Source organism: Apostichopus japonicus, chromosome 5 (assembly GCF_037975245.1).
Source record: "Apostichopus japonicus isolate 1M-3 chromosome 5, ASM3797524v1, whole genome shotgun sequence".
NCBI lineage: Eukaryota > Metazoa > Echinodermata > Holothuroidea > Aspidochirotida > Stichopodidae > Apostichopus > Apostichopus japonicus.
Window position 1 is genome coordinate 8,593,885 of NC_092565.1, and position 27,176 is coordinate 8,621,060.

A 27,176-nucleotide genomic window follows, 5' to 3' on the forward strand; every position below is an offset into this window, starting at 1 on the left:
TCACCAAATTAATCAGTCCGTCGTAAAGAAAATACTGTCCCTCCCCCCCCCCCCTCCTCAAAAAAAAAAGAAGAAGAAAGAGTTACAACCGTTTTTTGACAAAACGCGAACCATGTTATGAGAAAATTATCAAGACTGAAACAGCGCCGTATATTTACTGCCCTGGAGTGAAATTCGACATAGCGCCCTCACAACTATAGAAAAGTTTCCCCTCTTACGTCACTTTTGTGCAAAGTTTAGTCTACTGAATCCGTCGTCGATACACACCTATGCAGGGTACACAATATTGTATTGTGTTCGGAAGTAGGCTAGGCTCTAAACAGTGTGCGGAAAGTTCTCACCTCTCGAGCCCAATACTTCGTTACTTGTGTACGAGAAGGCAAAGTTGTAGTGAGTTACGTTTTGTGATGGAGGAGGTCTAAACCAGATATGAAGGGATTGTTTACAATGGATTAGAAAGCCACCATATTGTGAAACGTGTAGCCCTCAAATTGAATAACGTAGGTAAGAATTAATTGCTATCAAGAGTTGTTTGTCAAACAATGTTGAATTATGTTCTAACTAACGTTATTCGCCCAGAGCCTAACGTTATTACTAGGCAAGGCCTATCGTCAGTTTCTAGGCATGCTAGCCATAAATAATAGTTGTTAGCTTACCAAAAAAACGAGCCTGTATGATCTAGACCTATACAGGCTATAGCCTAGTACTAGTAGTAGTACTTGTAGTAGTCAGTACTAGTAGTAGTACAAGTAATATACATTAGTAGTAGTACTAGAAGAAGTACTACTAGCACTGCAGTAGGCCTAGTACTACTACTAGTAGTTACATTTTGTAATGGAGGAGGTCTAAAACATATATGAAGGGATTGTTTACAATGGATACTTCAGTACTACTAGTAGTAGTAGTAGTACTAGTAGTAGTATGCTAGTAATTATTATCGTTCTTGTAACTTAGACTAGAAGTTGTAGCAGTATAGGGTTGTTAAATATAATTCAATGGTCATCTAGTAGAGTGTATTAAGGCTGCAGGACTCGTTGGTAGCATGGAGTGGTTGGAGTGGCCTCTGTAACTTAGTCTATGGTCCAGGCCTAGAATAGAAAGCCATTTCAGAGACCTGTTCTACAGTAGGTGCCCAGATCCATAACATTCTGTTAGACCTGTTGCCATCATATTCCATGTCTAAGAGTTAATATTAAGAAGTTATTTGAACTTGATGGAGGCCTAGGCCTATTTGGTTACTTAATATTAAGTCCACCCTATTTTTCAAAAGACTATAGCCTAGCCTTACAGACCAAGTTTCAGTTTGCTTATTTTAATCACACTAGGAGATTCAATATAATGCTAGAGACTAGCCTGTTAAGGCCAAGGCTACTTGGTTGCAGCATTAAATGCAATGGACTACTAGTTAGTCAAAGCTATGAATATTGCAATGATTCTATGTGTGCACTTATTGAAATGATGTAGGAAAAGTGTGAAAGAGTATGCCCTATCGATAGCTAACATTCATGAGAGAATAACTTAGAACTTTATTGTGTATTATACCGGTACTCTGGCCAAGTGGATAAAGACAGTGGCATTTGAAACAATGAGGTTTAGCAGTCGGGAGGTCCCAGGTTCAATACCTGGCCGGTAAGGTAGTAAGGTAGGGTTTTCATCCAAGAGAAATTTACGGTTTTCCCATCCGAAAAGATGCCAAATTTGAGTTAAGATTTTGAGTTGGATGCCTCATGACGTGTAAGCTGTAATCAATAAACCCTTATAATAATAGTATTAATAATGATATTATTTGAGAAAGTGTAATGCCCATGTCAAATATTCTGAGTAGGCCTACCCAAAGGGATATATCTCAAGTCCGAAACGATTGGTACCACCCATAGTATCATGTTACGTATTGCTGTCTCAGTAACATGCATACAATCTAAATGTGTACAGGTTCACCTGTTTATTAATTATATATATACCTAACTGACAAGTATCACACTCACCTGATAGGTATAACAACCAAAACTACCTTCACCTTTTGTTTTTTCTGTATATACTAATTTAAAAAATAAAAAAAATAAAACTAATCTGGGGCTGAATTAAGTATTTATTTTTTACTTGTGAAAGCATCTGAGGTAAATGTGAGATTATTTTCACTAAACTATACTGTCTACCAAAATCTCACTTCAACCAGAGAAACAGTTAAATAGGATTTCTGTACAGAAAAGATTTATTCAGTTCAGTTCTTACTCCCAATAGTTGAAATTCTTCCTCTCAACTATCAACTATTGTGTTTTAAAGAAACTGTCAGTGCCTAATTGCTATTTAGTAAATCCTCAAGTTTTAAATGTCACATTTGACAAATCACATTCCTTTCTGCACGCATATATTCACTGTTAACAAGTCATAACTGCAGACAAAATTGTTCTTTCAATGACATGTTCTGAAACATTTGGTAATCAATGAATATATTTAATGATAGATCTGTGATCCTTTATGAATTCTTATCTTTTAAACCTTGTATTATTTTTGTTTACATTTTAAGATTTCTCGCACTCTGTGTGTAGCTCTTTGCATATTTTGCATGGTCATCAGAGCTTTTAGGATGAACAGACCGGGGTTTGATCGGAGTGCTACAGCAGCGTGTCTTCATGGTTCTTCAGCTGGGATGATTTCACTTCCAGACAGTTTTCAAAGAATACTAACAGATGACCCACACATCAGCCCCTCAGACATTGACAGTTATAGTAAGTACTAAATAGCCTAAGCTGTAACAACATTAACAGAACAGGGATGCCAGAATTCCGGCCGAAGCCTGAATTCCGGCTTTTTCCAGATTTTGAAATACGGTTTCCGCTCCATGCCCTCTTTCAGCCCCAGTTGAAAGTAAACCCGAAGCTGGTTTGTCGGGACTTTCCCCAAGTAAAAATATAGAACAGACCATACTATCGTATTTTGTAAGCCATACGTTGTTCATACATGTAAATATAACAGTAAAAGTAAAACCTCTGGTCAGGTAAGTCTAATGCCTGTTTACCTCGCTAAAATCCATGTGTGGGACAGTTCATTTGCGTGTTGTCTTGTTATATGCACCTGTGCGTAAGAGTTACACAGTGCATACATAGAGTAGCCTAGCAGTACTGCAATACGTACATTAGCGCTACCGTTTGTCACTTTCGGCGTACTGTTGACTGTAGTGTAGGCCTATAAGTGAGATCATTTTTAGTTCTGTTTTATAATGGATGTGGAAAAGGAGAAAACGTGAAAGTTATTGACCCAGGAGTCAAAAATTAGATTTAATTGGAAGTGGCTCGAAAACGGATATAATTCCGAAATTTTCCTCTCGGACTACATACGAAAGATAGATGTCCCCGGAAAAGTTTGATGTGTTGTTTGCAACGTAACGATCAACTACAAGAGTAGTGGATCGAAGGCCATTCTCAAGCATGGGATTTCTGAAGCGCACAAAAAAAACAAAGCAACTTTTAGATGGCAGTTTTTCAAGCTGTTCGTTCCGTTCAGTCAGGTGAAGCAGGCAAGCGCACTTCGACTTCCAGTACTGAATCATGTACTGTGCGATATGGAGCGGCTCCAAATGTCCATGAAACAGCCCATTGCTCGGCTAAAAAAGATATCCCTCTTCCAAATGTTGCAGGTTCAACAATCTTGCAAATCGAAATATTTTCTAAGCGAGAAAAACAATTAAAGGAAAAAAATTATGACGGGGAATCAGGATGGGATTTCCTTTGAAGAATGTAGTGTCATCGCTTACGTAGTTACTCGACTGCATACATGCGTGGCAAAGTGTGTGGCTTTGAGACCAAATTACGAAAAGAAGTTTCAAATATGCTAGACATTGATGGAGACCTTTGCCAACATGTAACACAATGCAGTGAAGACATTTTGTAATGAATTTGATAGGCATGTTGAGAAGCATGCAGATGACATGTATAATGACTTTCACTACAGTCCAGATCTCCACGAACAACATTTATCCAATATTTGTTCAGCACTACATGTATATTACATGTAAAATTCCAACTGATAGAGTGGCACACAGGTGGTTATCAGCATACGATGTTACTGTAAGAAATGTGGAAATGATGGATGCCCTGACTATCTTTTACTTCTCATTGGTTGGAACTGAAAACCAAAAGGTTCATGAAAAGAACAGTGAACAACATTATCACAGGAGCCAAACAGAAAGCGCATTTGATGACATCTTTGTGAAATTGAAACAAAAGCAGTCAATAGCAAGTGGTTTGGAGAGCAAGAAAAGAATTGTAGTGAAGATATTATGTCAAAGGGAGCTGACATTGGCTTACGTGTATTTGTATTGTAGTGTTTTGCCTCTGTTCGAGAGTTTTGTGCTCACATTGACACAAAAAGGAACCAATGATTCACAGAGCACACGATGAACAGAACTATTAAGGCATTTCCTGGCATGTTTCTTAAAGCAATGAATAGCTATCTGAATTGAAAGCAAAGCAGCTGGCCGAGCTTGTTATCATTGATGATCACTTGTTGAAATACTCTCAAATATTCATTGGGACAAAATGTGAAAAAGTCATTCTTCAGATAGTCTTCAAGGATGCATGCATTCCTAACAAAGGTCAAGAATGCACATGGGCAATTCTCTCACTGGTGAATACTTGAAGAAACCTAACAAAAGGCAATGAAAATTGGTTTAACACCTTCTGAAAATGATCAGTGTTATCTTCAAGTTTCAGCTCTTCAACTGGTTAAATCTTTGCCTGAAGCAGAATAGGGAGGATTGACAAGTGGTTGGCAGGTGTTCTTAAGAAGTATCCAGCTTTGAAGCCTGTTGTTTCAGCAGCACTTAGTATATTCACAGGGCCATGTATTGAGCAGTCATATAGTATGATGAATAATGTCATCAGCAAAACAACAAGTAGGTTAAACATTGACACATTCAGTGCAATTCAAAATGTAAAATTTGACTTATTGTCTACCAAACAAACCTCACTTCAAAGATACCACAGAAAACATAAACTTACATCTCCATTGGACCAATCAGCTGCTTTTCATGTGCTCACAGCGCACAGCTGGCACCTCAAAAGGAAAATTATCTGCCTTGTCATTGTCAGCCAAAACTGAAGAACCAACAAACAAGAAGAAACGGCAAGCTAGCAAGCTTACAGTCCATAGACTTGCAAAAAGGATTGTGGACAGAGTACTCTAGCAACACAGAGAAAGCATGCAACCAGAAAAAAAAATGAAAGAATTAGGTAGTAGAATTCAAATGAGCTGAATTTCACACTTTCTTTTAATTTTATTTTGGTGTGCTTTTGTCTGTGAGTATGTGTGTGTGTGGGGGGGGGGGGGCGGTAGGGACGATCATGGCTTGCTTCAGTCTTCTTTCATTTTGAAACCACAGACATAGATCCTGGGGTGGGAGAGGGATGGGGGATGTCGGAATTATGGATAAAGTTCGACCACACCGCCCTCAATGTCAAAAAGAGATCTGACACTATTGTAGGATTTACAGTTCATGAGATTAATGAATGGAACACATGACCATTATCCAGTAATGTGTGTTCTAATCTTATGGTGTTGTATAGTATTTTCTAATCTACATTTTCGGAAGTGTACATTTATGAAACAAGATATCTCAAAATAAAGTTCAAATAAAATAACGTTCAGATGCAACGTTACAAGGCCAGGGAAGTGCCATTTCTGGTGATCTGGAAGGTATTTTTTGCCAACATTTTCTTGGAACGCTAGCCAACCATGGTGGCGCTCCGCTATATGTCTTTAGAACATTCAAGTTCCTTCAATTTTCAGGCCCTGGAGACAAACCCTACTGGCATCCTTTACAGTATAAAGAGGAAATCATAGCCCCATTATATCAGTTGATACAGTAAGTGTGATGTACAATAGCTTAGATATCAGTCAATAGTTACAGTAAGTGTGGTGTACAATAGCATGGATATAGCAGTTGACACAGTAAGTGTGATTGGTGTACAATAGCTATATCAGTTGAGACAGTAAGTGTGGTGTACAATAGCTTAGATATTGCAGTCAATAGTTACAGTAAGTGTGGTGTACAATAGCATGGATATAGCAGTTGACACAGTAAGTGTGATTGGTGTACAATAGCTATATCAGTTGATACAGTAAGTGTGGTGTACAATAGCTTAGATATAGCAGTCAATAGTTACAGTAAGTGTGGTGTACAATAGCATGGATATAGCAGTTGACACAGTAAGTGTGATTGGTGTACAATAGCTATATCAGTTGAGACAGTAAGTTTGGTGTACAATAGCTTACATATAGCAGTCAATAGTTACAGTAAGTGTGGTGTACAATAGCATGGATATAGCAGTTGACACAGTAAGTGTGATTGGTGTACAATAGCTATATCAGTTGATACAGTAAGTGTGGTGTACAATAGCTTAGATATAGCAGTCAATAGTTACAGTAAGTGTGGTGTACAATAGCATGGATATAGCAGTTGACACAGTAAGTGTGATTGGTGTACAATAGCTATATCAGTTGATAGTTACAGTAAGTGTGGTGTACAATAGCTTAGATATAGCAGTCAATAGTTACAGTAAGTGTGGTGTACAATAGCATAGATGTAGCAGTTGATACAGTAAGTGTGATTGGTGTACAATAGCTATATCAGTTGATACAGTAAGTGTGGTGTACAATAGCTTAGATATAGCAGTCAATAGTTACAGTAAGTGTGGTGTACAATAGCATGGATATAGCAGTTGACACAGTAAGTGTGATTGGTGTACAATAGCTATATCAGTTGACACAGTAAGTGTGGTGTACAATAGCTTAGATATAGCAGTCAATAGTTACAGTAAGTGTGGTGTACAATAGCATGGATATAGCAGTTGACACAGTAAGTGTGATTGGTGTACAATAGCTATATCAGTTGATAGTTACAGTAAGTGTGGTGTACAATAGCTTAGATATAGCAGTCAATAGTTACAGTAAGCGTGGTGTACAATAGCATGGATATAGCAGTTGACACAGTAAGTGTGATTGGTGTACAATAGCTATATCAGTTGATAGTTACAGTAAGTGTGGTGTACAGTGGCCTAGATATAGCAGTCAATAGTTACAGTATAAGTGTGATGTACAATAGCATGAATATAGCAGTTGAAACAAGTGTGGTGTTCAAAAGCCTAGTCATAAACATTTGATACTTATAGTAGGTGTGACCAGTGTACAATAGCTTAGATTTATAGCATCTGAAATTCACAGTAGGTGTGGTGTACAATAGCTTAGATATATAGCAGTTGATAGTTACAATAAGTGTGGTGTACAATAGCTTAGACAGCAGTTGAAACTCACAGTAAGTGTGGTGTACAATAGTTTAGATATAGCATTTGATATATTAAGTGTGGTGTACAATAGCCTAGACATAGCAGTTGAAACTTACAGTAAGTATGGTGTACAATATAGTTTAGATATAGCAGTTGATATTTATATTAAGTGTGGTGCACAATAGCTGAGATATAGCAATTGAAAATTCTGTAATCAATAAGCTGAATAAATTGTTTGACTCTGTAGCTGACTTTTTGTACCAAGTATGATCACAATCAACGGATTTGTGAGAGCTTTGTTTTCTTTATCCTATCTCTTCCACCACCCACCCACCCACCCACCACCCACAACTCTCTACACCATAATTGTGTTTATTTCTCAACAGTGCACTTTTACAGTGTTGAGTATTAAAGACCTACTTTATGTGTTCAGCAACTTGGGCTTTGAAGATACACAGTATACATGCATACATGTGCGACCCTAGTATCAGAGCATCAATCTGTACATGTGCCCTTTGTACCCATACAGTCTGTTTTCTTTGAAGTGCTTCAGAGGTAAACCCATCAGGAAGTCATATTTCCTCAACATGCTGTAGAGGACTACAATATAAGTCCTCTGAGTAGTAATGGGAAACCCCAGATGTTGCAAAAATAGATAGTGAAACAGCTTCCTTCATATGATGAGGCTAACACTAGTAGAAGCTCTGGGCTGTGCTTTAGATCTGCTATCACTTAAATACATTTATATTAGGTATCTGCATGTGATGCGTTACAATAGATCCTCAGTATGGTACAGTATGTGTACTATACAGTCTGTGATCCAATGACATCATTGTTGACTACAGTATGTATATATTTAAGCACAATCCAGGGATAATAAATTGCATTGATTAACTAAAATCTGTTTCTATAAGCCGGTCTTTTTCACAAAGACAGTGTTTTGTGATAAAATGCCCAGTCATTGTTTATCGATATGTGAGTTGTTGCACAAAATGCCGAAGTCTTTCACAAATTTGGCAATAGGGGAATTGTCCCCCGAAGAAACCAATCCATGCTTGACTAACTAAATTGTAATAATTTTTTTAACTTGGCAGCTTTTCACACATTGTTGTGTTATGTTTGCATAAAAGGGTTTGGTTGAATGGCCTATTAGGGCCAGCTCAGACTGTTTCATAAAAATATCTCTCTGGGGTTATATCACTGAAAGAACAAGCTTAGAACCAAATATGCCTGATCAGTGTCATGATATAACCTACTATTCTACTCAAGAATTAGGAGACTAATTATTGTGCATTCAACATCAAGAGCTATACTGTACTATATCAGTTGGCAAATGATGCCATTGTTTTAGGATGCCATTGTTTTAGCTGCATCAGTAATAACAATAGAGTATTGTATATTAATGACAGGGTGTGAATATATGAGTAAACCACAATATTTCCAGTTCTGTCCCAACATAGAGCTCTACATGTTAGATGGGTTCAGTTGGTGAAAGTGTTGGAGGAGAACAGGGTACATTGTATTATATTTGCACCTAATACAAGCTCTACATGTTAGATGGGTTCAGGTTGTGAGAGAGTAGGAGAACAGGGTACACTGTATTATACTTGCACCTAATACTAGTAAGCTCTACATGTTAGATGGGTTCAGGTTGTGAGAGAATAGGAGAACAGGGTACATTGTATTATATTTGCACCTAATACAAGCTCTACATGTTAGATGGGTGCAGGTTGTGAGAGTTTAGGAGGAGAACAGGGTTCATTATATTATATTTGCACCTAATACCTGCTTGTGTATTTTTTGTTAGGTGTCAGCCAGTTCCATGAACAGCACGTTCTTCATCAGGGTTTCATCTACAAGAGAGCTGCGGACAAGAAAACAGATATCGTTACGCAATCAGTGGGTGGGGTACTTCCAGTTAAACTGCAGTTCCTGAACAAATGGCAGCTTCGATATGTGGTAATATACGGTCATTACGTTGTCTACTACAAGGACGACACTAACAAGAGACCAGTCGGCAAATTCTCCTTGAAAGACTATAATAGGTAAGCAGAACGCGGCATTGTAAATTACTTAAATAGGTTTCATACCTACTGTGCAACAATGTACACTTGAGATAGCAGCTTACCCCAAAGGTGGATCTCAACACATAGTTTATGCCACTCCCGTGACAAAAAACAAAAAAACTAAAAATAACGGTAGTTGAAAGATCGGTAATTCTACATGCGCATTGATTATCTGATATGTTGAAATATCTTACCACAAGTATACATATTCAAACCACCATAATGTCAAAAAGTGCTTAAAAACAGGATTTTGGAATTTTGCAATTAATGACAATGCTTGATGATTGTCCTTTAAATGCTGCAAAGAGTTGTTGGAGGGTTAGTTTAGGTTTCACATCAATTGTGTAGTTTCGACTACTAACAGTAATTGACAATTCAAGTTTTAGTCATTAAGAGCTTTGGTTGTTTCCCCTCTCTTCAATAGCTAATTGTTAAATTTAGGTGTTTGCAGAAACACTGATAGGGGTTTAACATGACGATGTCCAAGTTATTTCCCAATTGGAAGGCACATGAAAGATGTATATACTTTTTCTGCTCCCCTTCCCTCCCCTCCCCTCCCAACTACCCCACTACCACCACCACCACCCCTAATAGTGTTTGCCTGATAACTTAAAGGTCAACCATTTTTACAAAGTTAACTTCCTATTATAAATAACTTGATGTTAACAAATGGAATTCATACCTTCTTGCTATAGTTCATCTTATTATTTCAGAAACAGTTTATGTGAACAACTTCCATATAGACTAATTTCATATCACCTTCATTTCCTGTTTTCACCCCGTAGGGTGGTCCGAGCAGAAGAAATGTTGTCGGCGGACAGAAAATGGCCGTTCAAAGTGATCGGTATGAGATCGACGGCTAGAACCTGGTATTTCTGTGCGGCTTCTGAAAGAGAAATGAAGGTAACGAAGGCAGTGACATTGAAATACGAAAATTGTGTTAACTATGTCTCCGTGCCTGCGTCTTTGGCAATTGTTCGCAATGATTGTCATACCGACGATAGATTTAAATTATGTTGACATCAAGTATTAATAGTTAATAACGGTGACCTTGTAAATAGTTTTGTAACGACAGGATGGTGTGTTATGGGGAGTGGATTAAAAGATTAAGAGATGACTGACAGTGTTGAAAAGATTAAGGCCAAATGGCAGGATATAATGTCTTACTCTTGATAAACAATACAACAGCGCAATCAAATCCTTTCTGTAGCAGTGACATCTCGTAGTAATTGTCACATTTAAAAAAATATGGTTAAAATGAATGGAACTAAATTGAACTAAAATGATATTAATGGAAGGAATGCCAGTTTGCCAGAAATTGTCGTTTCATACATCGGTATGTTCCGAGGCATTTTTCCCGTGGCTTGCTGTCCTTGCCATGAACTCTCTTAAATGTTGAGGACGTGATGACAGCAGAGATTCTGCTTCCTTCCATTGCGTGTCCTAATTAATTATCAAACAGCTGCTATAATTAAACAATCAGGAATGGCCTTCAGCTAGTTGTATGTGCTCGTTGAACTGGTCAGCTGTAAATGTTAAAATTACTAAAATGAAAATAAACCAGATCGGTATTGAGTTCGATACATGATTTGAATGTTCCGTTCACTCTGGTTGGGGGACTCTGGGTGGGGGACGGGTGGAGGGGATTAGATCGTAAAATCGATGCGAAAAGCACTTTGCTGAAGCTTTTCATGTTTTGCATAATTACTGCTACTGATATATTTCTCTGCTGTACAACAGCTGTGCTTTAACAGTTGAGCTGAGTAGTTGCTAGCTTCTGCTAATTGTGCAGAACTATTGGCACTCTTTGATCCGGGACAGAATGCGATACTCAACAGGGAGTCATGGATCTTTATCATGAATATTCATGTAGTATCAGAACTTCCTGAATCAAATGAATTCGTCATAAACATATATAGATATATATCTGTGTTGTGAACTCTGTATTTTTCTTTAAATCGTGTCGATATTATTTACTCAGCCTCGATGTTTATATTTGCACTCGGTGTGTTTTACCTTAATAACAACTACATCCTTGCAGGTTTCAGTGATAAACCAACCCGTAGAATATGTCTGCCAAGGTTGCACAAAGAGGAACTTAAACTTGGTGCTCTACCTTAACTAATAACTACATCCTTTTAGGTTTCAGCAATAGACCAACCCTGTAGAACTGTCTGCCTGCGAAGGTTGCCACAAGAGGAACTTAAACTTGACAGTAATAATGTTTGGATTGTGACTTGTTGAACATTGCTTTGCCAAGAATAAGGCAAGGTTGAATTCAATTCATTTGGCACAAGACTGTTACAATGTGAATTACCTCTAAAATTGTAACATGAGGTGCACAACCCATGTTGTTGTACAATAGTTAATGTGAATTACTGTGAGGTATAAAGCCTTATTATCTGTATATTTTACTCTAACTTGTCTCCCTATGTAAATCACTAGACCTTTCATGCCAAGTGATATGTTCGTGTTTGTCAATTGAACTGTATATTATTAACCTGTTGTAGTGTTACTGATCACGTTAACAATTCCAGGATTGTCACAGTAAATTGCAGTACTTTGTTATGTCATGTGCATTGTGTACAGTGAGTGGTCCAAATTTGGTTTAGGGTCCCAATGTTGTTCATGTCCCAATGTTGTTCACGTTGTATAATTGCACAACATGTACAAGGGTATTCTCTTCCAAATTATAAAAAAATGAAATTCATTTTCATAAAATTTAATACAGTAATCTCTCAGTTTCAAAGACCTTTCAAACAATTTGCAACAGTGTTTTCATATTTTCCTTTGCTCTGAATGGCAGTTTGTGCAAGTACGTATCTCAAAACAGGTTCTGTTGGGTGGGGGGGGCAGGGGGGCAGAGGATATAGGCGGTGGCATTTGAAGCAATGAAGCTTAGCAATCGGGAGGTTCCGGGTTGGACACCCTGTGGGGTCATAGAAATTTGGGTTTTTCATTCAAGATTTTTTTTTTAATTGAAAAGATTCCAAATTTGAGTTAAATTGTTGAATTAGAAGCCACCAAGATATGAAAGTTGTCATCCATAAGCCCTTGCGAGCTTCTCTCACATTCATCGTCAATAAAGCGTCGTAAAAATAGCTGCATTATTATTAGTATATGTTGTTATTATTATAAAACAAAAGTAGTTCACAGGGTGAATGAAAGTGGAACCATTTGACAGACAAAATGCAGGTTAGACTTACATATTGGAATTTGGCGCTGTATAGAGTTATTTACTGTAGTTGAATTCTCTATTTGGTGAATTTTTTGTTGTGAAGTGTTTCCAGACAGTATACAACGATATTATTATGAGTACAATATGACCAAATGTAGTAGCTAATTTTCATGATCAAAACATCATCTTTCTGAAATTGAAAAGTTTATAAAATTGAACGAATTTGGGACACTCCATGCCACTATAGATTAGCATTACAAACTTGTAGAAGAGAGTATTTGTCAGAAAATTTTCTTTTGCCATTTTTACCATATCAGTTTGTAATTGAAATATGTAGAGACAATGGTTCTGCCCACTCACTGAAAACCTCAGTCAAAACACCTGATACAGAGCTACGTACAATACAGCAACACCTTTGTTACACCATGGAGCTATTTATAGCTCCATGCTTACACCAAGTTTGATCTTTTAACTAGAAGACAAAGTGAAGTGTGACGCATTGTCCAATACAGGTTAACTGTACAGAACGTCCATTTTGATTTGTCGAAGCATGCAGGCATCTTTACCTTTTAGCTGTACATTAGGACCAGCAGCCACTGTTCTTGTGGAATGCATTATAAAGTCACTGTAGTATACAAACTCTTTTAGCTAAACGTGAATTCTTTGTGACATTGACAAAGTAGAGACCTTTCTGAGTTAGTAGTAGCATGTTAATGCAACCATGTAGTGGTGTAGGTATCTCAATTAATGCCACAATTATTGATTCAAAATGTATCGAAAAGCTCTGTTAATACCAACAAACCTGTAGTAAGCAAAAGAGAGGTGCTGGATACAGGCTAGTAGGCTACCTAGTGGAGGTTAAAGACTTTTACAGCCTCTAATGATGATAAAATTTTAAAAAATCCACAAACTTTACAAGTTATATTGTGTTCTTTGTTCTACTTTATATCAATTTTGTTTGATTTTTAGAGAAATATTGTTCTTACTTGAAGCTTGACAAAGTTTTGTAAGCCCGTTATAGTACATGAAGTAATATTTGTACAAAAAACTTCCTCAAAATATGTTGAGAATGTAGGAAAAAGGAAGTAACAAATTCAAGGTTAAATTCTACTTGAAGTTTTCAGAAAGTAATGTGCATAAATAACATTACACCGGACAGATCATCCTGTGAAGTTGTTGATATAACAGAGATTGAAGTTAAAGTGTGTTTACACAATGAAGCCAGTTTCCTCTTGTGCGCTTCTCCGATGTAGAACAATCGGCTGTGTTGTCGTTTAGTCAGGGTTGCGCTATAAAAACCCTCTTGGGAAAGATTTAAGCACTCATTGTTTTAAGAAGCAAACAGTACATGTGCATGTCAACAATACAGTAGATATAAGAATGAGTCACAGGACTGACACCTGTCACCATTATAGGCTACTACAGTCAGAAGGTTGTGGAGACTATTGCAGAACTTCATACACTTGCAAGAATTAAAATTTATAAAATGAGACTGTATGTTTTAGAACAGTCTTAGCTGCGTTTAATAAACGGCCAAAGATATCAAAAATGTTAGAATTTGCTCATATAGTTGTTGTGTAAGTAGTAAAGCCAGAGAGTTTTGCAATCTAAACGGAGCTTAAAGGCATTGACGTCTCACCCCAAACCGCGTGCCTCCCACTGAAATAGTTTAATGTCCGTTGCTTGCAAGTGAAGTTTCCTTGTTGTCGTTACAAAATGCAGACAGTAATGGAACGTGATACCTTGTTATCTTTTATCTATATAGACCTGAGATGTCCATCGCTGCTATGTACACAGTGTTGTGGGTATTGAACGTAGCTGTATGTATTGACTGTACACTAGTGTCTAATTACCGATGGTAGCAAGCTGTGTGTGTATTTTCTGGGATCGATGGTGGTGTCTAACACATCTGTTACACATCATTCGAAACTAGGTCAGATTACCAGCATGAGACGTTTCTTTGTGCTCTAGTCTTCACACCCTTTAATGCTGTCCGTTCCTCCTGTGTGAGTTGATCATAGGCTGGTTTGTTTGGTGCTCTACCATGTGAAGCCAGCTAGTACTAGATTAAAATGTGAAGAAGAGAATTTATGATAATACAGTTACAAATCAGTAAATCACGTTGTCCTGATCAAAACAAAGAATGTTGTTCAATTAACATGATCTTCAAGAGTTTACCCGTACTTTATATTGAACTATAGGGTCATAAAGAAAGGAACCACCCAGGGGACACTCTAGGCAGAGAGCTTTACCATCTAGAACAACTGTTCATATGAAATCCATCGATTGCGGTCCGGTCATTTTTTAAGTCCAAGGGTAATTTTTTCAAGTCTTCACAGCCAAGAGTATCCGTCAGCAAGGGATATCACATAAAACCATCTATTGGTGTTGTATTACCTTTGAGCACCTATGAATATTGTATCCTTGATTTAGTATGCTTGTAGCATCTTGTAGAAGTAATAACAGTAGAATTGCAGCATTAGATTGAGACTAAATGTTGTGAAAAGCATTTGTGTAGATAAATGGAACAAGTGCACCTGATAATGGCCTTTTGAACTAAAAATGTACAGAACGTTTAGTAACTTGCATAAAGTATATATGTCCTCTCTGTCTGAGGTTTAATTCTAGAATGATACAAATGGAAGAGAAAACCTTGAAAGTAACACTCAATGATATATGATGGTTTGTTTGGTGTTTGAACGCATGGAGAGCTGGAATACATCGTCCCGCAGTATTGAAATTACAACTTCCCACCTTATTGCATGGCCGTGAATTAGCCACTAACATCGTGCATTAACTCAGCTACAGCCATGAGGGGGGAAGTTATCCTAATGCAAGCTGTTTCCCTCCCATTACCTGTTTATGAGAAGAGTGGTGGGAATTCTGTATTTCTGTTAGGTGTGCACAAACTGTACCATCTTCCATTCCACTGACATCAGTGTACAAGTAGCTTTCTAAGATACCCAGTGTGCGGTGGAAGTTTGGAATTTTGTAGTCATTTGTAAAGTACGAAATCACTAGATGGGAGCTAGCATGCCATTACACAGTTCTTTTGTTACAAGTTCATGTACTGCTTAAAGAAATAAAATTGAACATTTTGATAGTATATTATAGTGTATGGAAAAAGGAAGCACTTTTCTCCAATCCTCATCTTGATAGCACACTCTGTTGCTGAGATTTTGAAATTTTAAAAATTTTGTCATTCGATTCAGTTTTAAAGTCTCAATATGTGTTTGCCAAATTTAAACTTTGACCTTTTCAGCTTACTGTCCTAAAAGCTCAGTGAAAATGACACTGTTTTATGCAATTTTCATACAATTTTAGTTATCTGTCATTAAACATTCTCAGCTGAATAAAATTTGCCAGATTTATTAACAAGTCCGTAGATTCTACAAACTTCAACCAAAATTTGCAAGCCCCACCCAACAGATCATGCACCAATCAAATCTCTCTGTTTTGTTTACCACAGTCTTTTTCTACTTGTATATCTCCCTAGTTATTTTGCTCTACTTGTATATCTCCCTAGTTATTTTGTTCTACTTGTATCTCTCCCTAGTTATTTTGCTCTACTCGTATCTCTCCCTAGTTATTTTGTTCTGCTCGTATCTCTCCCTAGTTATTTTGTTCTACTGGTATCTCTCCCTAGTTATTTTGTTCTACTCGTATCTCTCCCTAGTTATTTTGTGAAATACTCGTATCTCTCCCTAGTTATTTTGTTCTACTGGTATCTCTCCCTAGTTATTTTGTTCTACTGGTATCTCTCCCTAGTTATTTTGCTCTACTCGTATCTCTCCCTAGTTATTTTGTTCTGCTCGTATCTCTCCCTAGTTATTTTGTTCTACTGGTATCTCTCCCTAGTTATTTTGTTCTACTCGTATCTCTCCCTAGTTATTTTGTTCTACTTGTATATCTCCCTAGTTATTTTGTTCTACTTGTATATCTCCCTAGTTATTTTGTGAACTACTCGTATCTCTCCCTAGATATTTTGTTCTACATCGTATCTCTCCCTAGTTATTTTGTTCTACTCGTATCTCTCCCTAGTTATTTTGTTCTACTTGTATATCTCCCTAGTTATTTTGTGAACTACTTGTATCTCTCCCTAGTTATTTTGTTCTACTCGTATATCTCCCTAGTTATTTTGTTCTACTCGTATCTCTCCCTAGTTATTTTGTGAACTACTCGTATCTCTCCCTAGTTATTTTGTGAACTACTCGTATCTCTCCCTAGTTATTTTGTTCTACTTGTATATCTCCCTAGTTATTTTGTTCTACTCGTATCTCTCCCTAGTTATTTTGTTCTACTTGTATATCTCCCTAGTTATTTTGTTCTAGTCTTTTCTCTCCCTAGTTATTTTGTTCTACTTGTATCTCTCCCTAGTTATTTTGTTCTACTCGTATCTCTCCCTAGTTATTTTGTGCTGCTTTCACCCTACAGTATAGCTGTAGATTCCTATGCAGTACTGTGGTACATACAAAGATTGATACTTCCTCTAGCAGTCCATTGCTGACGTCACACAGTATAACTATTACTCCTTGTACATGGCAGGTTGTGAAAGGTTAATTATATCAAATTTAATAGATAAACCTGTTGATGTGTAACTTCCATACGAGGATGTGCACATATTAATAACCAGGAGCGTGCAATACTATCATGGTAGCATTGTCTTATCACTAAAAAACGTGTAAACACAAAGTACTGGGAGATAGTAGAATACTATCAAATGTTTGATCTGTATCAGAGTCACTTATAAAGACATACAGCTTCAACTATGCATCATTCTTAGCAAATGATACGTGTAATTGGACATGTATCTGTCCGTCCGTCTGTAAGTTGATTAGTACACCGACTGTAATTAACAGGCTTAATCCAGAAAACAGAAAAATTCTTCCAAACACAAAGTCATCATGTAGGAAAAAAGTATTCACTAATTCACTAAACTAAACTGACGCAAATGAAGAATTCTTAAGTTTATAAAAAAAAAAATCAAAATACAACTGCGACCAAATTGTTTAGTTACCACTTGATGATGTCAGGGAGGTTGCTCATACAAGCATAGTTTTCTGCTGGCAACTGGCAGACAAATAAAGTTGGAAATATTGAAAGATGTACCCATGTACCTATAATTTTAATAAAACTCAATTAAGTTGCCTTCTGAAGCAGCTTTGTGTGCTAGTGTATGTTTAACATTTAAAGAGGAAAAGATGAGATCTGTTATGCAGACCAACCCTTGAACAGCTCAGCGTAATGGAGTACTATGAAACAGTGGTATATGATGTACGTATATGCACAGCTCAGCGTAATGGAGTACTATGAAACAGTGGTATAGGAGGTACATACTGTATGTATATGCACAGCTCAGCGTAATGGAGTACTATGAAACAGTGGTATAGGAGGTACATACTGTATGTATATGCACAGCTCAGCGTAATGGAGTACTATGAAACAGTGGTATAGGAGGTACATACTGTATGTATATGCACAGCTCAGCGTAATGGAGTACTATGAAACAGTGGTATATGATGTACGTATATATGCACAGCTCAGCGCAATGGAGTACTATGAAACAGTGGTATAGGAGGTACCTACTGTATGTATATGCACAGCTCAGCGTAATGGAGTACTATGAAACAGTGGTATAGGAGGTACCTACTGTATGTATATGCACAGCTCAGCGTAATGGAGTACTATGAAACAGTGGTATAGGAGGTACATACTGTATGTATATGCACAGCTCAGCGTAATGGAGTACTATGAAACAGTGGTATATGATGTACGTATATATGCACAGCTCAGCGCAATGGAATACTATGAAACAGTGGTATAGGAGGTACCTACTGTATGTATATGCACAGCTCAGCATAATGGAGTACTATGAAACAGTGGTATAGGAGGTACATACTGTATGTATATGCACAGCTCAGTGTAATGGAGTACTATGAAACAGTGGTATATGATGTACGTATATGCACAGCTCAGTGTAATGGAGTACTATGAAACAGTGGTATAGGAGGTACATACTGTACGTATATGCACAGCTCAGCGCAATGGAGTACTATGAAACAGTGGTATAGGAGGTACCTACTGTATGTATATGCACAGCTCAGCGTAATGGAGTACTATGAAACAGTGGTATAGGAGGTACATACTGTATGTATATGCACAGCTCAGTGTAATGGAGTACTATGAAACAGTGGTATATGATGTACGTATATGCACAGCTCAGTGTAATGGAGTACTATGAAACAGTGGTATAGGAGGTACATACTGTATGTACTGTATATGCACAGCTCAGCGTAATGGAGTACTATGAAACAGTGGTATAGGAGGTACATACTGTACGTATATGCACAGCTCAGCGCAATGGAGTACTATGAAACAGTGGTATAGGAGGTACCTACTGTATGTATATGGACAGCTCAGCGTAATGGAGTACTATGAAACAGTGGTATAGGAGGTACATACTGTATGTGTATGCACAGCTCAGCGTAATGGAGTACTATGAAACAGTGGTATAGGAGGTACATACTGTATGTATATGCACAGCTCAGCGTAATGGAGTACTATGAAACAGTGGTATAGGAGGTACCTACTGTATGTATATGCACAGCTCAGCGTAATGGAGTACTATGAAACAGTGGTATAGGAGGTACCTACTGTATGTATATGCACAGCTCAGCGTAATGGAGTACTATGAAACAGTGGTATAGGAGGTACATACTGTATGTATATGCACAGCTCAGCGTAATGGAGTACTATGAAACAGTGGTATAGGAGGTACCTACTGTATGTATATGCACAGCTCAGCGTAATGGAGTACTATGAAACAGTGGTATAGGAGGTACATACTGTATGTACTGTATATGCACAGCTCAGCGTAATGGAGTTCTATGAAACAGTGGTATAGGAGGTACATACTGTATGTATATGCACAGCTCAGCGTAATGGAGTACTATGAAATAGTGGTATACGATGTACACACGGGTACGTATATATATATATATATATATATATATATATATACAGCTCAACGTAATAGAGTACTGTGAAACAGTGGTATAGGTGGTAAATACTGTCACATATATATATATATATGTACAGCTTAACGTAATGGAGTACTCTGAAACAGTGGTATAGGAGGTACATACTGTACGTAATGCACAGCGCAGCATAATGGAGTACTATCCAAGGGTACATGAGGTACATTCTTGACATTAGAATTATTTACAGTCTATTGATAAAATGATCATTGATGAGAATGTATTTCACATCGTGCTTTGGCAGAACAAACTTAAGAGTTGTGTTAGCTAGGCTGCACAAAGAGTCTTTTCCAGAATTATCTCGGTCATTCTCGTTAAGATCGGTAAAATCAACTATAACGAAGTAAGTCAGAGGTTGCGTGCACTGTTTGAGAAGGAAATTTCATTTGTATCGATTGTCCTCAATGTTTAAGATCATAAAGTGTCATAAAATGTTTAAGCTGCATTGTCAAGGTCGTTTGCCACTATTATGTTTATAAACAGTTTTGGTTTTGTAGGGAAAGAGGAAGAGGGCACCCGGGTGGGGGGGGGGAGGTGGAAGGTTGAAAATATAGAAATTTAATTTAGGTTCTTCTACCATTATTCCAGAGAAATACTTCCTCATTAACAGAATATTTCAGAACATTGATTTTTTTGGCTAAAGTTGTATTTATGTTGTATAACAATATTTAGCTACATACATAACCGATTCCTAGATGGTGTACATTCCTCTGTGCATAGAATCTTTTACCGATCAGACCCTTTGATTAGGTGACTTCCTTATATTTTAGTTAATTATGAAATAACTGGACTAATCAGTTCAGGATGTGTTGACATATCAAAGTGTAATCGTTGCAGTTGTACTTACAACATTATGTAGTAGCATCAGAAGGCAGGATGATTATCATAAAGATCATGAGACGAAGGTTTAATTGGATGTCACCATCACTTATTGTTTGACACGTACTTTGAAGTTATATCTCATGAATGTGCTGCTTTAGTTTAATGTGTTTGTGTTTAATGTACCATCTCCTATATATATTCATCCATCGTTATTGAAAAGTGACCGTGTAATGTATACATTAGAACGAAGTGAGTGGTGGCTAGGTGCTCTTGAATCATAATGTTAAAACAATGAGTTGCTGAAAACGTACGTAGTAGACTAGTTTCGTTGAAGAAATAACATAAATTTGACAATCTGGTGTAAAGGTACAGATACAAAATGAGACACATTTGATGTACTGTACCAATACACTAACCATATATGGCTGAAGTATACTGTACATATAGTGTGACAGTGACTTTGTATGGAGTGTCTGTCACACCATATACACGGTCCAATATGGCTGAGGTATGTATAGTGTGACAGTGACTTGTTATGGTGTTTCTGTCACACTGCATGGTTCAATATGGCTGAAGTATGCATATAGTTTGCCAGTGCATGACATGGTATGATGTTTCTGTCACACTATATACATCGTTCAATATGGCTGAAGTATATAAATAGTGTGACAGTGACTTGCTATGGTGTGCCTGTGAGTCTGTCACACTATATACATGGTTCAATATGGCTGAAGTATATATATAGTGTGACAGTGACTTGTTACGGTGTGTCTGTCACTCTGTGCCCTCTGTGGGTGTTATTATATTACTCCAATGACAGGAGAACAGCTTAGAAGCATTACTGTTACTTACCTCTCTCCTCACAACCTAAGCACTCTTGCACTGCTGTACATAGAGTGATATGGTAAGTTTCTTAGTCCTGTACACCCTTAGCAATGATATGGCATGTATAGCCTGAGACCAGTAAATATTGTCATTGGTAAATTATACCCTAACCAGTAAGTATTAGGGTAACTGTCCGAGCTTAATCAGCCTACTGACATAGTAAAAAAGAAGAACATTTTTATTTTAGCTCACTCCTGTCTTACCTGTCTCTGATACTACACAACTAAACGTTTAGTGTGTATGCTGATAGTGTACATAATATGTATACCGTACTATGGTGGTACAACTGTAGTATAATCTGAAGACCGTGTAGAACCATATCACTTTGTCTGATTTGACATTTCAATTTTTTAGCAACAAAAGTTGCCTACTGTAGGTTTGATGAAAAATGTGTCAAGGAGTTTCATAGTTTTATATTGGAATAAAGGTTATTGCAATCAGTTTGGAACGGTTTGAATTTTGTGGATATTGAGTTCCGTACTTTCCATAGTCTAACTGTACCGTGACCTCATCCAGTCACAGTAAGTCACAATGTTTATGAATGTATTCCTGTCAATGAGTGAGTAGTGACGGGTTGCTGGCACTAAATAGCTCCAGAACCTGCCAAAGTTGGCAAGGGCCAAGGGTTGTTTGTTTCAGCCTTTCATATGGCCAAGTATATGCAATCAACAATGAGAGCCATTAATTGATTGCTAACAGATCTAGAAAAGTATCATTTGTCTCACAAACAATCTATTTTCTTACAAATGGTTGATGAATATTCAGTTTGTTCCAACCAATCATTTTTTGTTTATCTGGCATGCATGTATTAAAATGATTTTGCACTAATTTTAAGCAATACAACTTGCAAGTATGAAAATCAAACCATCTTTGGTGATGTTGCGAATTCCACCGAACGGAAGAAAACTATATATAGTAGTGGTGATTGGCTAGTTAGTCATACAGTAGGTTTGTACAGTTGGTTTTTACATTTCACTATGTCAGCAGTATGTAGAGTGTACTTTACATATCAATAACCTTTGGTTCTATCAAGTACTATCCTCTGACTTAAAGCCACGAGGGAAGTGGTTTTCATTTTGCTAATTCAGACATTTATCGTAGTGGAAGTGTAAGAATTTGATATGGCCAAGTATATGCAATCAACAATGAGAGCCATTAATTGATTGCTAACAGATCTAGAAAAGTATCATTTGTCTCACAAACAATCTATTTTCTTACAAATGGTTGATGAATATTCAGTTTGTTCCAACCAATCATTTTTTGTTTATCTGGCATGCATGTATTAAAATGATTTTGCACTAATTTTAAGCAATACAACTTGCAAGTATGAAAATCAAACCATCTTTGGTGATGTTGCGATTTCCACCGAACGGAAGAAAACTATATATAGTAGTGGTGATTGGCTAGTTAGTCATACAGTAGGTTTGTACAGTTGGTTTTTACATTTCACTATGTCAGCAGTAAGTAGAGTGTACTTTACATATCAATAACCTTTGGTTCTATCAAGTACTATCCTTTGATGTAAAGCCACGAGGGAAGTGGTTTTCATTTTGCTAATTCAGACATTTATCGTAGTGGAAAGTGTAAGAATTTGAAATTCCCCTCCTTGAAGCATGTTAATCATTAACAGCCATTGAATTTATTTAGAAAGTTAAACTCCAAAGATTTGTTTTGCTTTTGGCAAGTACTAGCTTTACTGTTTGATTTATTCATAGCAACAGCTGTCTTTAAGTGCTTACAAATGATTTTAAAGGATTTATAAATTGCTTCCTTTCAATTGCACACTGTGCAGTAGAACTTTGTGAGAAAAATGCTACCCAGGAAACCAAAAAGGTTGTTGCTAGTTCAGACATTCAGATAGTCGGATCAACCTGCTATTATTACTTCGTCATTCAGATTGTGAGTTGCTGGACTGTACATGTGTTATTCACAGATATTAATGTTGTTACTTAGTCTAACATTAAGGTCTGGTTGCATGAAGTTTACAGAGTGGTACCCACTTATTTTGTGTAGGCTACTGGTTGATAACCAATTGTTTTCAACAATGATTAGTTATTGTAAACCTTGTAAATACGATAACTTGGATCATAACAATCAAACTGCATTGTTTGCAACTTTCCACCATTGTCATCAAGTCATGAACTGTAATATATCCTACCAGTAAATCAGAGTTCCGAGGTTGCTGATCATTATAAGCCAGTTGTTAACAGCTTTCAAAATCTCTCCTTATTTGTAGCAAATTATGAACAATTTTTAATCCAACCTTGAAAACGTTCTCACAAAATCATTGCAATCTTTTGTTATATCATTTATAATTCTTTGAACTGTTTTTTTTTTTTTTTTTTTAAGTCATTCTTGGTGTGATTTTGGTTAGCTAAAGCTATAGATTCCATTTCTAGTTAACCTTAAATTTACACTTTCTGGTATCTGTGAACTATGGTGCCAATAGATTATGACAAGTCCATCAGAGAATGCAACAAACATCTTAGGAGTGGGACAGACCTCTCTGTCACTGTTGTTGTCAGTCTTGGCACCGAGTATACCAGAAAGTCATATATACCCCCCCCCCCTGTGAAACAAGGGTTTGATAAGCAAAAAACCCATCCTCAAGGCATGCAACATTACTTTAAAACTCTTAAAATGTCAGAACATCATGGAAAGTACCTTTGAGAACTTTCAGCAATGTTTGGCAGATAGAAATTTTAGAGGTAGTGATAAATACCGACCAGACAGTGGCTCCTAACAGACGCTATTACAGCTTTAATATTTCAATTGCTGACTTGTCAACTATTTCATTTCTGGTTGTACTACAGTCGTGTAAGTACTTCATAGAAGATAACTTTCACTTTCATGAAAAGTGTTAGATAGTTGAAACTGTGTTTAATAGTAGCTCTGCGATTGTCTCATAACAATATACACTTGTATAATCTATGTGAGCTACTTAGCTGTTTCATGGTTTTAACCCGCAGGTGAGACTGACTAATAAAAAATTTGAGACAGTTACCAAGCATGTAACACGATTCACTGAATAGCTCGCAATCCATGAAAAGTGGGATTCGTTTAATCATGATAGTCACCTTATATCATAAATGATATGAAGTGTAATATTGCGTCACACTAATATTTCATGTACTGTTACTAAATGTCCTCTGTAATGTTACTATGCCTGTATGTCAGACAGTAAATGAATAAGTGTGATTAATGTTGTAAGTAAACATACATGGCCCGACTCCAAGAGCTACTATACAAGTATGAACAGTTTGAGCCATTGTATTCCTGTTTTTTTTTTTATATATATATTTCTTTCATAATATGTTGATGTCTTGAAGTAAAGCGACATTGATAGTTTTGAATCACATATCAAATAGTTAAGTAGGCCTCTATTATAAACTTTGGCACACTCAATTTCATTGTGCAAAAGTAAGGGTTAAGTTTGGTATCAATCCAAAGTTTATATGGCTCTAGAACATGATGTTAAAATACAGTATTACAGTGGTAGAGTAGTAATTGACCAATTCATATTCTGATATCTATGTTTCCTTGAGAAGGATCAAACTATTCCTAGGGTCTGCCTTTTCCTGTTCCCCTGTCTATTTTTGGAGTTCCCTAAAGGATGATTGACAAGAGTTCACAGTTTTTGCTACTTGGTTATTTTGATTTATCATTTCCTCTTTTGCAGCTATGGATGGCCTGTTTCAAGTTGACAATGGACCACGCAATACATGGCAAAGTGAAGCAGACGTAAGTCCATAATAATATTCAGCAGTTTCTTTTACGGCGCTTATTAGCGACCGCAAATGTGGGAGATACCCGCAAGGGCTTATGGATTACAACTTACACGTCGGGTGGCTTCCAATTCAACATTTTAACTCTTTTCAATTTAGAAAGTCATTTCAGATGGGAAAACCATAGATTGCTCGTGGATAAAAAAAAACACCTTACTATGACCCGGCCGAGAATCGAACCCCAAACCTCCCGATTGCTAAGCCTCATTGCTTCAAATGCCACCGCCTTTATCCACTCTGCCACAGCACCGGTGGATAAGTAATTAAAGGAAAGTTTTTGAGTCCTCAGAGGTTATGTCAAACCACTCTTCGAAGAATTAATGCAGAATTTAGTCGAGGTGTCTTTGTAGCTAATCTGGGTATTTCCCTGTAATTTGGTTATATTCTGGTCAGTTTGACCAGCATATCTAAACATGTCAATGACTTACCAATATCGATGGTGGCAGTGGGCAGGGCCATGTCAAGGTAAAATGCTCGTAGATCCAGGAATTATAAATGCATTCTCAAATTTGACAATTTAAACAGCAGTATTCCTTGTTTATTGGTAGTTCTGTAAAAGGACCGAAAAGTCAATTAATTTTACTCTTGGAAACTTAATTAAATTGATATACTTTACAATACCTTTGACAATAACATATTAAGAGATACAGTACTTAAAAATATGACACACAGCATAGATAATTAATTTGTAAAGAATCAGTGATTGCCGTTTGATGTTTTTTACCATAAGAGTAAATCTTGTATGATGTTATATTGTAATGTTGTCACAACTTGAATGATACTGCCCAGCAGAAGAAACATAAATTGTGCTATCTGACAACAGTTTCTGCTCTGGTCTATCCTTCAACTTTACATGAAATTTATAGCTATTATGTAAAGATAACATTCATCCTTTGTAAGTGGGTCCTGCTTGATAGATCTGATGTCTTTTAGACCAGGGCAAGCATCCTGTTTTTCCTTTGTTCGTTTGTGATTTAGATGCTTAGACATAATCACCACAGAGCAGGCGAGATGTCCGCCGGTTGGAATGGCACGGGACGATTCCATAACCTCTGCCTCGAGCACCGGGAGCGGCGGAGATCGTACGTTCCAAGATGACGAGACCTACGAGGACCTGGAATCGCCGACGACAGACATGGAAAATGATGAAAACTACGATGATATCGCCCATGAGGAAGAAGATGATGACAGTGGGCACAGTGGTGGAAGCAGTGGAGGCCGAATACATCCCCCGCTCTCAGTGGCACAATCAGGTGGGTGTACCCCTTTAAACAAGAATACAAGAAAAAAGGGGGGGGGTAGTAGCTAAAGGAGGTGGTGTGTCATTCTAGGTGTGTGGTGGTTTATCCCTGTCTCTTCAAGATGGTGGTTTTGATGACAACATTGTTTAGGGGGCATCAGGAAGCTGTGGTCGGAGAAAGGGGCGGAGAATGGAATTGCACTTCCATTTTTTAGGGAATTCTGGAAGCTGTGATTGGAGAATGGGGGAGGAGAATGGAATTGCACTTCCATTGTTTAGGGGGTTGGAAGCTGTGGTTGGAGAATGGGGGAGGAGAATGGAATTGCACTTCCATTGTTTAGGGGGTTGGAAGGTGTGGTTGGAGAATGGGGAGGTGAACGGAATTGCACCCCCATTGTTTAGGGGGTTGGAAGCTGTGGTTGGAGAATGGGGAGAAGAATGGAATTGCACTTCCATTGTTTAGGGAATTCTGGAAGCTGTGATTGGAGAATGGGGGAGGAGAATGGAATTGCATTTCCATTGTTTAGGGGGATCGGGAAGCTGTGGTTGGAGAATGGGGGAGGAGAATGGAATTGCACTACCATTGTTTAGGGGGATCGGGATGCTATGGTTGGAGAATGGGGAGGAGAATGGCATTGCACTTCTGGCATTTGATGCACTTTACATGCATAGTGTAAAAAGTGCGACATCTACTACAGAGACATTAGACATTCATGTTTGTGTTAAAATCATGCAAATTTGTAGAAAGTGGTACACACTAGAGATACATTTTGTTGTTAAAATCAAGCGTAGTGTAGAAAAGTGGTGCATCTGCTAGAGAGACACTAGACATTCATGTTGGTGTTAAAATCAAGCCATGGTCAGTTGATGGAGGAGCTAG

The 27,176-nt window shown here is 37.4% G+C and overlaps 1 protein-coding gene across 5 annotated transcripts in view; it reads left to right on the forward strand.

Annotated features, from left to right (window-relative positions):
- Positions 1-254: 254 nt before the first annotated feature.
- LOC139967531 (uncharacterized) overlaps positions 255-27,176 on the forward strand; it is a 54,749-nt gene continuing 27,827 nt past the window's right edge. For 2 of the 5 annotated variants that reach the window (XM_071971429.1, XM_071971432.1), the window contains exons 1-6: positions 256-504; positions 2,528-2,729; positions 9,091-9,328; positions 10,135-10,252; positions 24,951-25,012; positions 26,035-26,309. In XM_071971429.1, coding sequence (XP_071827530.1) covers positions 2,567-2,729; positions 9,091-9,328; positions 10,135-10,252; positions 24,951-25,012; positions 26,035-26,309 — 856 coding nt within the window. In that variant the 5' untranslated portion in view covers positions 256-504; positions 2,528-2,566. Of the gene's footprint in view, positions 505-2,527; positions 2,730-9,090; positions 9,329-10,134; positions 10,253-24,950; positions 25,013-26,034; positions 26,310-27,176 lie in introns of all 5 variants that reach the window. The other 3 variants (XM_071971430.1, XM_071971431.1, XM_071971433.1) reach the window with 3 other exon arrangements.